General features: G+C 49.1%; 1 protein-coding gene across 4 annotated transcripts in view; it reads right to left on the bottom strand.

The window, feature by feature from the left end:
- CASZ1 (castor zinc finger 1) overlaps nt 1–15,704 on the bottom strand; it is a 416,252-nt gene that overhangs the window by 154,334 nt on the left and 246,214 nt on the right. For 3 of the 4 annotated variants that reach the window (XM_061602125.1, XM_061602124.1, XM_061602126.1), the window contains one exon: nt 7,962–8,058. In XM_061602125.1, the coding sequence (XP_061458109.1) occupies nt 7,962–7,965 (4 nt within the window). In that variant the 5' untranslated portion in view covers nt 7,966–8,058. The remainder of the gene's footprint in view (nt 1–7,961; nt 8,059–15,704) is intronic. The other variant, XM_061602129.1, reaches the window with a different exon arrangement.

Raw genomic sequence — 15,704 nt, 5'->3', positions numbered from 1 at the left:
ATCTCTCAATCTAACCAAGCTGGTGCCAAACAGACACACGCACACACATTTGCATCACGGTCCTCAGAGGTGGTCTGAGAGATATGAAGCTCTGTAACACGAGCACACCTGCATTTTGGTTAGCCATCATCAGCTGATATCCATTTTACCTGGAACAGCCTCTCCAGCACATTGGGGTGCAGCCTGAGGAACAGGGATTGATACTCTTGCTTCTGGCCCAACCATAATCATTTGGGCTGGGCCTTTTACTTTTGGCAGATGCCCAAGTCAATTTTTAAAAATTAGGGGAACCTATAATGTAGTGGTTAGAGTGTTGGACTAGGACCAGGGAGACCAGAGTTCAAATCCCCACACAGCCATGAAGCTCACTGGGTGACCTTGGGCCGGTCACTGCCTCTCAGCCTCAGAGGAAGGCAATGGTAAACCCGCTCTGAATACCGCTTACCATGAAAACCCTGTTTGTAGGGGCGCCATAAGTCGGAATCGACTTGAAGGAAATCCATTTCCTTTTTTTACTCTAGAAATCACACATCAACCAGGAAAGCCTCTGCCATTAACCGTAGTCCAAATTATAGATAGGCTCCTTTTACAAAGGAGCAAGAGAGAGGCTCCCTGCACATGCTCAGGACCTTCTCCTCTTTATCATTGTTTCATGAGTTTGAGAAAAGAGGTGAAACAGTGGACTAAATCCCAATGATCCGTTATCACAATCCCAGGAAGGGCTGTCTCACACTTGTGGAGAACTATAATACAAGCATTACACCGTTGTTTTTTTATGGGGGGGGGGAGGCAGAGATGTAATGCTGAAGCTCAAAACCTGTCTCGAAGACACTTCCTGATCTAGAAACCTCAGATGTGTTCAGATGGGCTGAGGTGATTCACTGCAAATGCATTCTGTGCACCCTCAGAGACACTCTCATCTTTATTTTCACTTCACACATTCTAAGAAAAGACTAGCACTGGAAGCTGGTTCTGGGGCCAAATGCTGATAAACATCAGTAACTCTGGGTCTGCTTATCTAGCATTTAAAACAAAACAAAACACTTTCAACTGGATCTTGCACAGTTTATGCCACCAGAGGCAATGAGCTCTTTTCCTCCAGGTATGCCCTTCAAAATAATACCACCGCATGACATAGTACGAGTGACATGGTGTTGTTCTACGGCATTCTGGGAAAATTAAAACAACTGTTGTCAGCTGCGAAGAGCACCAGAGATTTATTGCACTCTCCAGACCTTGAAACAAATCAAAGTCTCTCTCTCTCCCACCGCCCGCTTGTAGCCATGAATGGGCCCGCAAAAATGGCAAGGGACATTTTAGGTCAACATCAGAGATGAAAAGTCCCTGTTGCAGGTGTTGCTTTGGCCACAGTCACCTACAATCTCGGCCTAGCCCAGAGGACAAGCCCAGCTCAAATTAAATCCTGATTTATTCCAGAGCATCTGCTGCAAGACATCTACAAGCAAAGCCTCTGTTTTGGTTTCATTATCCATGCTCAAAAGCACTAACAAAGCATATAAATAGGACAAGGGGCTATTCAGTGAATCGGTGTAGGGTGGGTGGGAACATACAGGCCACACTTCTCCAACCTGCCCCCCAAACATTTTGGACTTCAACTCCCATCAGCCCCAGCCACTGCAACGCCTGGAGGGCACCAGGTTGGGGGAAGGACTGGTAGGAAGAAACAGAAACCACCCTAACGTTTATGGGATCTCCTGGCAAATTTACCGACATATTGGCTTCCATTTGCTTTTATATGTTTTAAAACATTGTCAATAAAATATCTATCCATCAGTGCCAGGAAACATTCTCATCTTCCCCGCCATCGTGAGCTGTTAAGGGCAGTCTCTCGACAAAAAGACGAGCTTGAGCAGCTTTGCAAATGAATATGTCAGAGATCTCGATGACGCTTTAAAAAGCCACCATTTTAATGGGTAGGCAAACGCGATGCCCCTGCTGTCCACCCCTCAACCCCTGCAGGTTCCTCCCGCACGCCCGAGACCAAAAAGGACGAAACAATCAACCTGGCTGCCTGTTTGTGTTCAGTTTCACTTTCTCAGCTCTGCCTGCGTAAAGAAGTAACAGCAGCCAGCTCTCGGACACGCTCCCGTAAGGGGTTGCTTTGGTTTAACAGATCCTTTTTGAAAAGATGCTCCAGGCTCCTAAGAGCAATCCTTTTTCCTGCCACACAGTGGCCCTCCCAAGCAGAAATATGAAAAAGAAGGCCTTCTTCCATGGTTTGTTCCCAGCATCAGAGACACTGCCCCTGAACATGGAAGCTCTGCTCAGCAATCATATGTAAACTATCAGGATTAGACTGATGGGGTTTGTTTAGAGAAAAGGCGGGTCAGAGGAGACATGATAGAAGTGTATAAAATTATGCATGGCATGGAGAAAGTGGATAGAGAAAAGTTTTTCTCCCTCTCTCATAATACTAGAACTCGTGAACATTCAAAGAAGCTGAACGTTGGAAGATTCAGGACAGACAAAAGGAAGTACTTCTTTACTCAGCGCATAGTTAAACTATGGAATTTGCTCCCACAAGACGCAGTAATGGCCACCAGCTTGGATGGCTTTAAAAGAAGATTAGACAAATTCATGGAGGACAGGGCTATCAATAGCTACTAGCCGTGATGGCTGTGCTCTGCCACCCTAGTCAGAGGCAGCATGCTTCTGAAAACCAGTTGCCGGAAGCCTCAGGGAGGGAGAGTGTTCTTGCACTCGGGTCCTGCTTGCGGGCTTCCCCCAGGCACCTGGTTGGCCACTGTGAGAACAGGATGCTGGACTAGATGGGCCACTGGCCTGATCCAGCAGGCTCTTCTTATGTTCTTATGTTTTTAAAAAGCACCTTTAAACCATATGACTTCCCCCAAAGAATCCTGGGAATTGTAGCTTGTTAATTGTGCTGGGAATTGACGCTGTGTGGGGTAAACTACATTTCCCAGGATTCTTTGGGGGAAAGCCACGTGTTTTAAATGTACGATGTGTCCGCAGCCCAAGCTGGTGGCCATTTATTACATTTATATCCTGCCTTTTCCCCATGGAGTTCACAGTGGCATACGTGGTTCTCTCCCTGCACACTGCCCCTCCTTTTTATCCTCATGACAGTCCTATGAGATAGTTTAGCCTGACAGATCATGACTGGTTTGATGTAACCCAGTGAGCTCCGTGGTTTGAACCTGGGTCCCGCCAGTTCTAGTGTGACACTCTAACCACTAGACCCCTCGCCACATTTTGTATGAAGTTTGTTGTTATATTCCTTGAAGTCGATCATGACTTGTGGTGACCCTAGGAATCAGTGGAAAATAGCTGAAAATTCAGGGAAAGGGCTTGGAATTGTTCTGTTACTGAAGCCTTTCCACCCCCATCACTTTCTTTTCTGGTCTGTGTCACACTACGGCTGCATGCTGCTGTTGTTATGTGTCTTCAAGTCAACTACGACTTATGGCGACCCTATGAACCAGCGACCTCCAAGAGCATCTGTCATGAACCACCCTGTTCAGATCTTGTAAGTTCAGCTCTGTGGCTTCCTTTATGGAGTCAACCCATCTCTTGTTCGGCCTTCCTCTTTTTCTGCTCGCTTCTGTTTTTCTGTATTGTCTTTTCTAGTGAATCCTGTCTTCTCATGATGTGTCCAAAGTATGAGAAACTCAGTTTCATCATTTTAGCTTCTAGTGATAGTTCTGGTTTAATTTGTTCTAACACCCAATTATTTGTCTTTTTCACAGTCCATGGTATGCTCAAGGCTCTCCTCCAACACCACATTTCAGAGGAGTTGATTTTCTCTTATCTGCTTTTTTCACTGTGCAGATTTCACATCCATGAATACCATGGTCTGAATGACACTCCGACACCATTCATAATTTTCTACATTTACAAATATGCCAAAAATCCCCACTGAAATTTTTACTCACGTAGACCTGACCACATAAATAAGGTGGACTCAGCCTTAATAATACTCAGCACTTTTACACCACTTTTTCCAGACCTGTCTTGTGCCCCAACCCAACCTACTCCCACCCCACCCTGGGGCCTCTCAGTTCTCTCTCCTTTTCAGAAAGCCAATCTGTCAGGGAACCTGTTGGCGAAGAGGCCTTGTCGACTGCTCCCTGTGTCCATTACAGCCCAGATTATAAGCATATTGCACAGATCTCTCTGCATGATGCTGGGGAAATCCAATACGCTGAAAGGTTAATGCAATCAATTAGGGTGACAGGGAAGTAAAGCAAGGGTTCCGAATAGATGGAAAAGGAAGAAAGAGAGACAGAAAGGGCTGGCCAGAGGAGGAATTTTAAAAAACCACCACCTGCATTTGTCTCTTGGGGTTAAGACCTGCATTGCCACCAATCCAGTGTCAGATGCACAACAAAGTGCCCCCCCCCCCAAGTCACAAAGGGCAGAGTGGCAGGGCATTCTGTCTGTTGCTCTAAAACAAAAACAGGGAGTGGGTTGGGACAGAAAGGAGGGAGCAGAGCCTTCAGCTGACAAGTGAGTAAGACAGGTCAATGGAAAAGGGCTGAGATCATTGCGATGCTCATTCATGTTTGTTCCTTCAAAAGCGACACAAGCGCTCCTGCGTTCTTCAAAAAGAAAAACCCTCGCTCCTGCACAAGCGCCTCTGCTTTTCTTCAAAAGCAACACCTGCCTTCACCAGGCCCGTCTCAGCCTCCTCACAAGCTGTGGTGGGGAAGCCAATGACTCTTAAAAGGAAAACCTGGACATCAGAAAACAATGCAGGCGTCAGTTGGGGACGAGGGGGACTAAGGAGGCTGCAGGTACAAGCAGACAGGCAGACAGGGCATGTGCAAGGGTTATGAGAGAATGAAAATGGCAACAAATTCTTGCTGGGGGGGGGGAATGAGCTATCCCTCCAAGCCCACCCTACCCCAAACAGAAGCCTGGTACTTTAAGAAACTGTCTAGACTGGTTGCAAGGAGGTTGCTCTGAATTTATCATGAAGAAGGGGAGGGGGAGTAGAAAAAGAGAGTTTAAGAAATGGGAGAAAGGGTAATACTGCAATGAGATTTTTCTGCTATGGGAGGGGGAGGCTGAGGATTCTTCCTCCTACAAAGTCTCCCCCCTCCCCGGTCCCCATTCTCACTGGGATGGGGGGGGGGCTCAAATACACAGGCTGCCCCTCCCGAGGGAGCGAAAGCAGCTTTTCCAGCCAGCTTTCACACCTGACGCCCGTCCTGAGGCACTAGCTATCTTTTTCCTAACCACCCAGCCACAGACACTGAAGCCAGGGAGACTGCACCGCCAGCTCATTAGGGCAAACGCTGGCTCCGTAACTCCCCGCTACACTCTTCCTTCATCGCCCTACTTGGACGCAACCAAGTCCTCCCGGGTCCCTTGGTCCTAGCAGAGCCACCAGAGACATCAAGTGTGGAGATCTTGGTTCACTGAAGAGGGGGGAGGAGATAAAACTTGGGGGGCACTAGAAAAACAGGGGCAGAACACAATTTCCCACCTGTTCATTTTGGAGTGCCTTCTTCCTTTACTTCCGTTTTACCACTGAACCATGTGCCCAGCAGGGCCAACAGGTCGATGTCTGGAGGGAACATGGGAAACTCCCCTCTCTTGAGTCAGACCATTGGTCTGTTTAGCTCAGTATCGTCCACCCTGACTGGCAGCAGCTCTCCAGGGTTTCGGGCAGGCAGCCTTTCTGAACCCTACCTGAAGACGTCAGGGATTGATCCTGGGCCCTTCTGCATGCAAAGCAGGTGTTCTCCCACTGAGCTGCGACCCTTCTCCAAATGATATGTCCCACCTACAATCTGACGCACTGCTGCCTGCTCTAGAAAAAGAGGAAGCTGCCTTTAACCAAGTCAGACCACTGGTCCGCCTAGCTCAGTACGGTGCGCACTGACTGGTAGCAGCTCTCCAGGGGTCTTATCCCAGCCGTATCTGGAGATGCCATGAGTGTTTGAACCAGGGACCTTCTGAGCACAAAGCAGATGCTTTAACCACTGAGCCTCTGCAACAGGGCAAAGTAGCGAGGGAGCACGAAGGGGAGGGAGGGAGGAGGAAAGAGCTGTAACCAGGGCTGTGAAGCATGCAAAGGGAGGCATCTGCCCGTCCCTTTGAATGCTCAAGGCAGGGTGCTCAGGGGGTGACCTACACCTCGCCTGGCTGTGATTGCGTTTCAGGGCCACTGCCTCCCAATCCCAAGACAATAAAGGGGCGCCTTTGAAGTTGGGAAAGGAGATGCCAAAATGGAAAAAAAAAACCTGGAGAGAACTTTTTTTTTCCAGGGATGGGGGTGGAGCGTTTGAGGGATGCGTGTGGAGCGAAGGGCCAAGAGGGTGGGTGGAGAGGTTGAGCAGACAAAGCCAAGAGGTGGGGCCCGGCGGGATGCCCCAAAGCCAAAAGAGACAAAAAGAAAACCAACAGTTTATGAGCGGGGGAGCTTGCTGCCTCTGTCTGAGTCTCCCCCCCCCCCGCCGCACCCTGCCACTTCCATACAACCCCCCCCCTGCTCCAGAGAGGCCCATCCCGTCAATGATGGATGGATGTGTATGGCTGACTCTCATTCCTTGCCATGCTGCAGCAGAAATATTTACATAACATTGGCCTTCCACCGGTCACCTCTGACACCACGGGGCCCGGTTCTCTTGCCTTGCTCAGCCCAGAGAGAGGGGTGTGTGTCACTCACTCCATTGACACCTGGCTGAAGAGATGACAGGTGGGGAGGATTCTCCTGGTGCCATCTGGCAAAACCACAGTAGGTGTCGGACAGCTGAGGATGGATGCCTTGCTGTTTGTTTGCTTGGGTGACATTTTTAGGCTGCATGAGAACTAAAGTTCGCAGGGCAGTTACAGAACGAACACTTCTCGCAAAAGGACAGAATGTTTTTCTGTGCATGAAAAAAAGCAGACGTTCCCTGCATGTAGAAATCTAGCACAGCAGGGAGAATGGCTCTAGTAGACTATTTAGGCTTTTTTGTGTATACATATATTTTCTTCTTTCTGTGGGGGAACATTCGATTATGTGAGCTCTATCCTAGCACCACCAGCACTGTGAGCCCAGTCTCACATGCACCAGCTCACAGATGACAATTCCAAAGCACCCAGATTTCCATACAGCCATCCCCTGACACAATGGGTTGTGTTAATTAAGTCCTACTCAGAGGAGACCCATGAAAATGAATGGACCCAAGTTAGTCAAGTCCATTACTTTTAACCAGAAGGACCAGGGCTGAACACCATCCCAGTGTCTTGTCGATGAAGGTTCTGGCCTAAGTTCTCAAGTGTGGCATGGATCCCCTGGCACAACGCTTTTCTTGAACTGAACGGTGAATATATTATTAACGTTTCCCAAATTCAGCTTCACTCTTCCCTTCCTGTGGAGAGAGTGAGTGCGCACTTTGGCACACAGGTGGCATACGAAGGGAAGCATGTGCCCTACAACTGAGCTATGGTTATCCTGTTACATCAGGCCAGCTGCAAACATGGGAAAAGAGGAAGTGGCGTTACACAGACTCAGAGACCCATGGTCCATCTAGCTTAGTGTTGTCTGCACTGACTGGCAGTGGCTCTCTGGGGTTTCTGGCAGGAGCTCTCCCTCAGCCTTACCTGGACATGCTGGGGATTGAACCTTTCTGCATGCAAGGCAAGGGCTTTACCACTGAGCTGCGGTCCTTCCCCCTAAATGTGGCTGCTTTGCTTCAGAAGATGCCACACCTGTAGCTCTTCTCTGCACAAGACATGACAAAGAGAGGGGATCCAGAACACTCCACAGGTGCGCCCTGAACAAGAGAGGGGTGCCACGCCTCGCAGGGGTGGCCACAATGCTTGACACTGTCCCGCATCCCTAGTTGCAACTCTTTGAGCCAGGGTTAGCAGCATCAGGAAGTATAAAAACATACACAGACAAGACCGGCCACATGGACTGAAGCAACAAATTGCCACGGAGACGCAGATAGGTAGGGAAAAAAAGAACCCGTGTTGGGCGGACATACCCATTTCTGGTCTTGGAGGTCTCTCCTACCTTTCGGTGACCAGGAATCAGGTTCCGCAATCGGGGTTATTGTTTTAAAGCTGTGAAGTCACTTCATCCTGTGGAGGAAAAGACGAGGGAAAGTGGTTGAGACGCCATGTGCCATATGCTGAGATACACAAAGGGGGGGGGAACCAGTGGTCTATCACTGCAGTGAGAGCCCGCCTTCCCTGTGCCACGGGGGGGGGGGTCTGACTTGACCACGGACACCTTGCACATTATCGCTGGGAGGTCCACAGGCAGTTTAGAGCCAATTCACCTGGGATGTTCAGGAGAGTGTGGGGGAGACTGTAACAGTCGTAATCCATCTATGGCCGACTAGAACTGGGAATGGAAGGCTCTGTCCGTTTTCATTTTCTTGGCTTCTCATCTTTCCATTCTTAGATTTGGCTCTCCACATTTCTGCAGCAATTTGCGGAATCCTCATGAAAATTCTCGAGCATTTTAGTGCAAATTTCTCCTTACAAACACATTTTTGTAGGCAGTTTTCACTAACATAGTCATTTTTGTGGGCAATTTCTGCTAAAATAATGCATTTTTGTACATTATTTTCACTACTATATTCATTTTTCTGCAACCTTTTTCTAATGTATGCATTTTAGTAAATGCTGTCTGGTGGGAGAGCTTCATTGCAAACTTCAGATACTTCCAAATTTCAAAGGATGATTCTGCTTTTAAAAAATTCCTGTTGTAAACCATCTTGAGTTCGCTTTGCAGAGAAAAGGTAGGATTTTTTAAAAAAATTATAAATAAAATATGAATACATCAGTCCCCCTGGGCAGAAAGAGCTGGGCAGGGCACCCATTTTAGAGGTTATCACTGAGGGATGGGGCTAGAGTGACACCCAGCCCTCACTTCCTGTTCAAAAGCTGCCATAAGGCAAATCAGCAGATTGCCTGGTAACAGTCTCCAGCGCTGTTCAATTAGAAACAGAAAGTACCATCACACATCATAGGGACTAGAATCTTTGCTTTTAAATAGGCACCATCTTCCACCTCTCTGTTAATGAATGCAAGGGAATTACGGGATAGTCACGGGGGGGGGGCAAGAGGAACAGCTATAGCATACTCCCAATTTACATGGCAGCAAAAATAACAGGGAAAGGATGCATTTACTGGGGTAAGTTACAGCTGTTTGAAAAGACTGGGGAAAGCACTCAGTTCCAGCCACCTCCTCTCTCATTCATTCCCCTCTGCATCTCTCATTGCCATAGCACCTCTACAGCACGTAGCAGGCCATTTGGTCCTTGGGGAAGGGCTGTAGCTCAGTGGTAGAGGCCCAGCTGTGCATGCAGAAGGTCCCAGGTTCAGACCCCAGGCACAGCTTGGAGAGATCCCTGTCTAAAACCCTGGATAGCCGCTGCCAGTCAGTGTAGACAATACTGAGCTTGGTGGACCACTTGTCTGACTCGGTACAGGGCGGCTTTCTGTGTTCCATGCAATGTCTGCCTGAAGGTACCAAGCAAGCAAGCATCAGGCCTGTGTTTTTTCCTCAAACCCCCCTCCCCACAACAGCTCCCCTCACACACACACGCACACCCCTAAACTTGGGCAAACTCAAGGAAAAATGGGACAGAGGGAGAGAGAGAAGGAATATGCAGAAACACAACAACAGTTGCAGCAAACAAACACAGAAAAAACCACCAGGCAGAGTAAATTGAATTATTTAGAGCCATATGTTCCAAAAGTGTGCTGGGGCCTAAGAAAAGAACATATCCGGATCGTGTGTGTGTGTACTTGGAGGATGGGGGTGGGGGAGAAGGTAGAGCCAGCTGGCAAAGTGAGCAGCTGGCAACAGGCTCTCTTCCCCCTCTGACAGCGGCAAGCGGAGGGGGTTGCCTGTTCCACATTGTGCCCCCCCAATTCCATGTGGCATGGGGTGCACCAGCCCTGGCACATCCCAGCGCATGGGCTGGCTTGACTTGGGCCCGTCTCTGCGGGACAACGCCATTTCTTCCTTGCGGCAGACCAGGAGGGCTCCAGCGCTGCACCTGGGGGCGAGGCGACCAAATCCTTTGGAGGCAACGGTGGCGCTGGTGGGGAGGAGGAGCAGAGGAACACAGAGAAGTGGCATTCTGCTGGGACCCCTGGCGATGGCAGGAAGGTCCCGATCCTGCCCTGGTCACGCATGGCCGCCCTTCCCTGCTCCTTCTTCCCCCAAAGAGGAAAAGCAAACGGGGAGGAGGGGAAGGTGCGGTGGAGGGTCACAGGAAGCAGCCCAGATCTTCACTGCAGGCTGGGGCGGTGGGACAGAAGAGGGGGCTCGGTGCCATCAGGGAGGGGGCACTTCTACCTGGCACTCAGCATGCCTCTGTGCTAGAAAGGCAGGGCCGGCCCCAGACATTTTGCTGGAACATAAGAACACAGGAAGCTGCCTTGTACCGAGTCAGACCACTGGTCCATCTAGCTCAGTATTGCCTACACTGACTGGCAGCAGCTCTCTGGAGCTTCAGGCACATTCCCAGTCCTTTCTGGAGATGCCACTGGGGATTGAACCGGGGACCTTATGCATGCAAAGCAGGTGCTCTGCCACTGATCGCCGCTGCCTGATCGAAGGACATATAACATCCTCATCTCCCAGAACGGACAGTCAGATCGTATTTCAAAAGGAGTGATGGGGCAGGATCCTGTACTGCACCTGAGGACAGAAGGCTCGTTTAGGGGTCACAGGGAAGGCGTCTTCTTCCCCCACAGCTGGGGCGCTGGCTCAGGAAGATGGAAATGGCTGGGGGATTCAGGGGCAGGCAGCCAGGGAGGATTGAACAGGAATCACTCGGGGAGCGCCCCCCACCACAACATCTGCCACTTGAGGCCACTGCCTCACTTTGCCTAACAGGAGGACCGTCTCCAGAGAAAGGGATGGTTTCACCGGGGGGGGGGGCAATTCACCGAGAGTCCAGCCAGGAATATGGACGGATGCAAAAGGTTTATTGGGGATTACAAACATAAGAAGGGCCTGCTAGATCAGGCCAGTGTCCAACCACAGATTAAAACCCTTGCTCCAGTCATTAACATTCACACTTAGTGTTTGTCCAGGGCTTTTCAAGTGTCTTGGCAATCCTTACAAACAGCCTTGGAAGACAGGCCAGTTGTTCTCATCCCCATATTGCCAATGCATGAGAGGGCAAAATGGGGGCTGAGGGGAAGGCAGCGTTGCATAATGGCTACCTAGCAAGTTCATCTCTCGGAGACGAGAGCCAAAGGCTCACCATTTTACATTCGCTCTCGCTGCGTCAAACAAACTCCTAAGAAGGGGCTACCCAAAACATGTAAGCATTTCCTGTCCTGAAGGTCTTGCTTCATAACCCCAGCTTAAAGCATCAGAGAGCACCAGAGAGCTAAGGGGAAAGGGCTTTGCACATGAGCAGAGGTACAATCACCGCTTTCCTGCTTTACGACTTTGCATCTTCCAGGGACGAGCCCCAAACCTAAAAAAAAATCCCAAACATACAGACTCTGGAGTTGCCAAAGCTGCCTTTACATTTCCTCCTCCCCACCCATCTTTTGATTCTTGACTTTTCCCTCTCCCCCTACCCGTTCCTGGATGCAGGCAGCTGCTTTCTTCCTCCAACCATCCATCCCATGCTAGACAGTAGTGTGTTTTTTTTACTGGTCCAGCAGCCCCCCCACGCCGCCGCACTCTACTCTCCCCTCCATTATTTTGGCCATGGCTTATCAATGATGCAAGAGGAATAACGCCAATTTACTTAGAATGTGTAATCCCCCAAATCAGATTGGGGGATTGCATGAGGCGGGCTGACCTTGCATATGTTTCCATTAAAGCCACCCAAGCCTGCACTTGTATTCTGTGTTCCCAGCACATATTTAGACAGATAACGCTAATTGTACTTGACATGTCCTCTTAAAGATGGACTCTCTCCTCCTCCCCCAGCTCTGCCTGACAATGAGCCAGCCTCGGAAGCAGGGATCCGCTCCGTATCTGCAGGGCAGGGCACAGCGGAGCGAGGGCAGGCAGGCAGGCGAACTCTCTGCTCTCAGCCCACTTCTTCCATTCCAACCAAAGCTTTGCCAACACACCGTGTGCCCTCAATTAGTGCTTCGGAAAGGAGGAGGTTGGAACAACTCTTCTACCCATCCACCCTTGGAAAAAAAATAATAAAGAAGCCAGAGAAGGGATGTGTGCATGACGCACACGTGTGTCCCTTTCTAGGGCATTGTTAATCAGGGATTAAAAACTGCTATTGTGGCAGACTCATTTCTCTTAAGGAAATACATCCCACACTCCTCCAAAAAGAGGGAAATTAGAAAACATTTGGGGGATATATGTTGTCCTAGGAGGGGGGCCCCAAAGCCACAAAGGCCCCCAGAAAAGCGGTCCTTTAAGTTATCATAGAGAAAGATTGCAGGAAACTTGTGTACGTAACTTCTGAGTCTATAAACAATTAAAGTCAGGGTAGGGGCTTTATGGCCTTTAATTAAGCCCATGGATTTGGCTCCCCATACTTCTCGGCCCTTTCATTTATTTTCTCTCCTTATTAGTCATTTATAGAAACACTTACTTTGCAGGGTGCTTCACAGTGGCTTTCCCGCACAACAACCCTGCAAGGTAGGCCCCCGTTATACCCATTTTACAGACTGGGAACTCCCATGCTACTCTGTCGATGGCTCCTTCCATTTATACTATGTAGGGCTCAACATTCAACCTCATGGACTTCTTCACAATGCTAGGCCTCAAACACCAACCTTCCCAAAAAAGATGGAACCACAAAAAGAAAAAAAACGGAGGCACAAGAAACCTAGCTCTTGAAAATATATCGAGGAGCTAATAACTGTGATAACAAAAACAGTAATGTTTCATTTTTCCAATTATATCGTGACAATCCATTATTGCTTGTGCTATTGGAGTTATTAGCACCCTAGTACATTTTGAAGTGTGCGCGCATTCCTGCATGTGCATTCTTGTGACTCCAAGTTTAGGCCTCAAACATGGAATACTCAAAAGTAGCAATACTGGGGAGCAGTGTCTCTGAGCATGCGGAAAGCGCGGCTCTACCATTAAGCCAACTCTCCACTGTGTCTTGAGTGGAACAGCTTCCACATCAAACGTCCACATTTGTTTTAAGAAAGAAAGAAAATAGAGCCAGCTTTTATGCTGGCTTCCGCAGGCTCTGCAGACCCCATCATTTTATGAAGCTGATAGGGAGAGACTTAAGAGTGGAGGGAAAACATCTTGACAGGAAAATGCAGGTATTTCAGCCACAGGGCTGTGTTTATCCTGCTCTAAAGAAACACTTTCAAACTTCTCTCGCTAGTCTTAGGGGCTAAAAACCTGGGTCTCCTTTTAACCAAAGAATGGCATGTTCAGAGCACCAAATTTTGTGCACCGCACCAGAATCTCACCATCTCAAAAGGCAGGGTGCATGCAAATTCACAGTCGCCAAGTCCCCCTGCTCTCAACACTGGAAGCCAGCACTGACTAGTAGCAAAGTCCTTTCTGTATAAATATTGATACCTGCTCTGGAATCTGACCTTGGCTAACCAGACCAGCGGCAGAGACACGCTGCTTCCCCAGTTTTGCCCCCTTCACTAAGAACAACCTTGGCAAGGAAGGCAAAAACTTTTATTTTTGTCTAAGTGGACTCTAGGCCTTCCCTTCGCCCCTTTTTCAGTCCTGCCACCTCCTAATTTGACTTTTCCCAACATCTTTTCTCCAACAACCTTCTTCTTCCCCCCTCTTCTTCCTCCCCAGCAACTGCGCATTTATTAATTCATGAGGCACTAATTAGTTCTTTGTTTAATTTTGTGTTAAACAGACTGACCGGAATGATAACGACTTGCAGCGTTCCATTACGGTCCCCAACCGCCCCTGTTTCCCGACAACAAGGGAGTAGAGAGAGACTGGCGTGATGAACCCCAATTCCCACTTCAGTTGCACTTCATTAAGTCAAAATGTGACAAGAAGCTTAGAGAGTAACTTTCAGATCGGATCACACATAACAATTGGGCAGGAAACTTTCTGAAGGGAGGCGGGGGAGAAGGAGGCGGCAGCGGTGCCTCTGAATGAAAGCTGGCACCGGAGCGTGGTCCCCTCGCCCCTCTCATCTTAAAGGAACAGCAGGCATGCATGTATGCGTGTGCAGAGGCACGGTCACAAATTTTCCCCCAAATGGCAGCCAGCAAAGCCCTCCTCCCCTTTCCATTTCCAGACTGATTTTGCCGGTTCATTTGGGCATCTTTGGAAACGCGGGCAGAAGGCGATCTTGTCCTTGCTTTCGAGAGACATGGGGGCACTATTGATAGAGGCACTCGTGTGTCTGAAAGTATGTGGAACCCGAGTCTTGAATTCTGCACCACAGGGCATCCAGATCCTCTGACTTAAGGGCACTGTGTCTGCAGAGGCCATAATAATTCATGCATGCTTAAGCCAGTACAATTCAAAGCACCCAGGCCAAGTTTATGGCTGGACAATGAACCCCTCCTCTTCCTTGCATGCCCTTGTTTACTTCTGGTTTAAGCAATGATTTGCTTAATGTGTTGCCATGATGCACAATGATTTCCCATGAGGCACAAACCATAGCTTGCCAGGATGCCAAACCATAATTTGCCAAGGCGCAAGAGAGGAGGCAGGAGAGTGCAAAGCCCAAAGCCCATTTCATGAAGGCTTAAACCAGGGATTTGCTCTTAGGCCTGAACCAGGTTTGCATGATCCTGTCTATGTCTACTCAGAACTATGCATCACTGAGTTCAGCTAGACTTATGCCAAAATAAGTGTGTACAGGACTGCACCTTGATGCCTGGAACTTGAGTTGTTCAGCGGTAAACAGGCAGTCAGAAATTGATTCCAGAGCCATAGCTTCAGGACCAGTCCAAGACATGCTGGTGCCTGGGATGGCAAATCTGCCACACACACCATCTCCTCTGGCAGTTTAAGAAAAACTGTCCACCACCACCCGTTTGCTGCCCCCAATCTGTCACCTCTGTGCCCTGCAGAAGAGTCAGTCTTGAGTTTCATGGCAGAGCTGTAGTTCTTGTGAGGCTACTTTGTTCAAAATCTCTAACCCTCCTTTCTGAGGGCCCGTAGCTTGTTAAACAAGATCTAAAACCAATTTACTTCTGCAATGCAGGCATGCCCTTTGGCAGCCTTTTCCAACCTGGAGCCCTCCAGAGGTTGTGGACTACAACTCCCATCAGCCCCAGCCACCATGGCCATTGTAGTTCCAAATGCTTGAAGGGCTCTGGGTTGGTGAAGGCTGCCCTTAAGGGATTTGCATGCAACAAAACGTGGCAGAGACAAAGTGGTGGGGAGGGGCGGTGGGAGGATGCCACGGCAGCGTGCGAGCTAATAATAATCACCGAAACTGGGGAAAAGATTAAAACAACTTGGGTTTTGAACACTTTACCCTGTTTTTCCACACTCAACTCAACCGTTTTACAAGCATGGAGATGCAGGGATGGGAGGGAGATTTTCCTGCTGCTTAATTTTTGGCTGTCATGCAGGACACAGAAAAGAGAGAGAGAGGGAGAGAGAGGATAGGGGAAGAAGCTGGCAATCTTATTATCCAAGCACTGCACCGTCATTAAGCAAAGCGCATTTTCCCCTCGCTTCGCGTGAAACAGAACAGCGGGGGGGGGGGAGTTGTTTTCATGCTCCAAAGCCCCAGTTTATCAGATGCACAGGGCAGGACTGTGGCCCACATTATGTGGGGAGAGGGGAAGGATACACTTGGCAAATGACATGTTTGAAA

The sequence above is a fragment of the Rhineura floridana genome, chromosome 18 (assembly GCF_030035675.1).
Source record: "Rhineura floridana isolate rRhiFlo1 chromosome 18, rRhiFlo1.hap2, whole genome shotgun sequence".
Lineage (NCBI taxonomy): Eukaryota > Metazoa > Chordata > Lepidosauria > Squamata > Rhineuridae > Rhineura > Rhineura floridana.
This window is presented reverse-complemented; position numbering and strand designations above follow the sequence as displayed.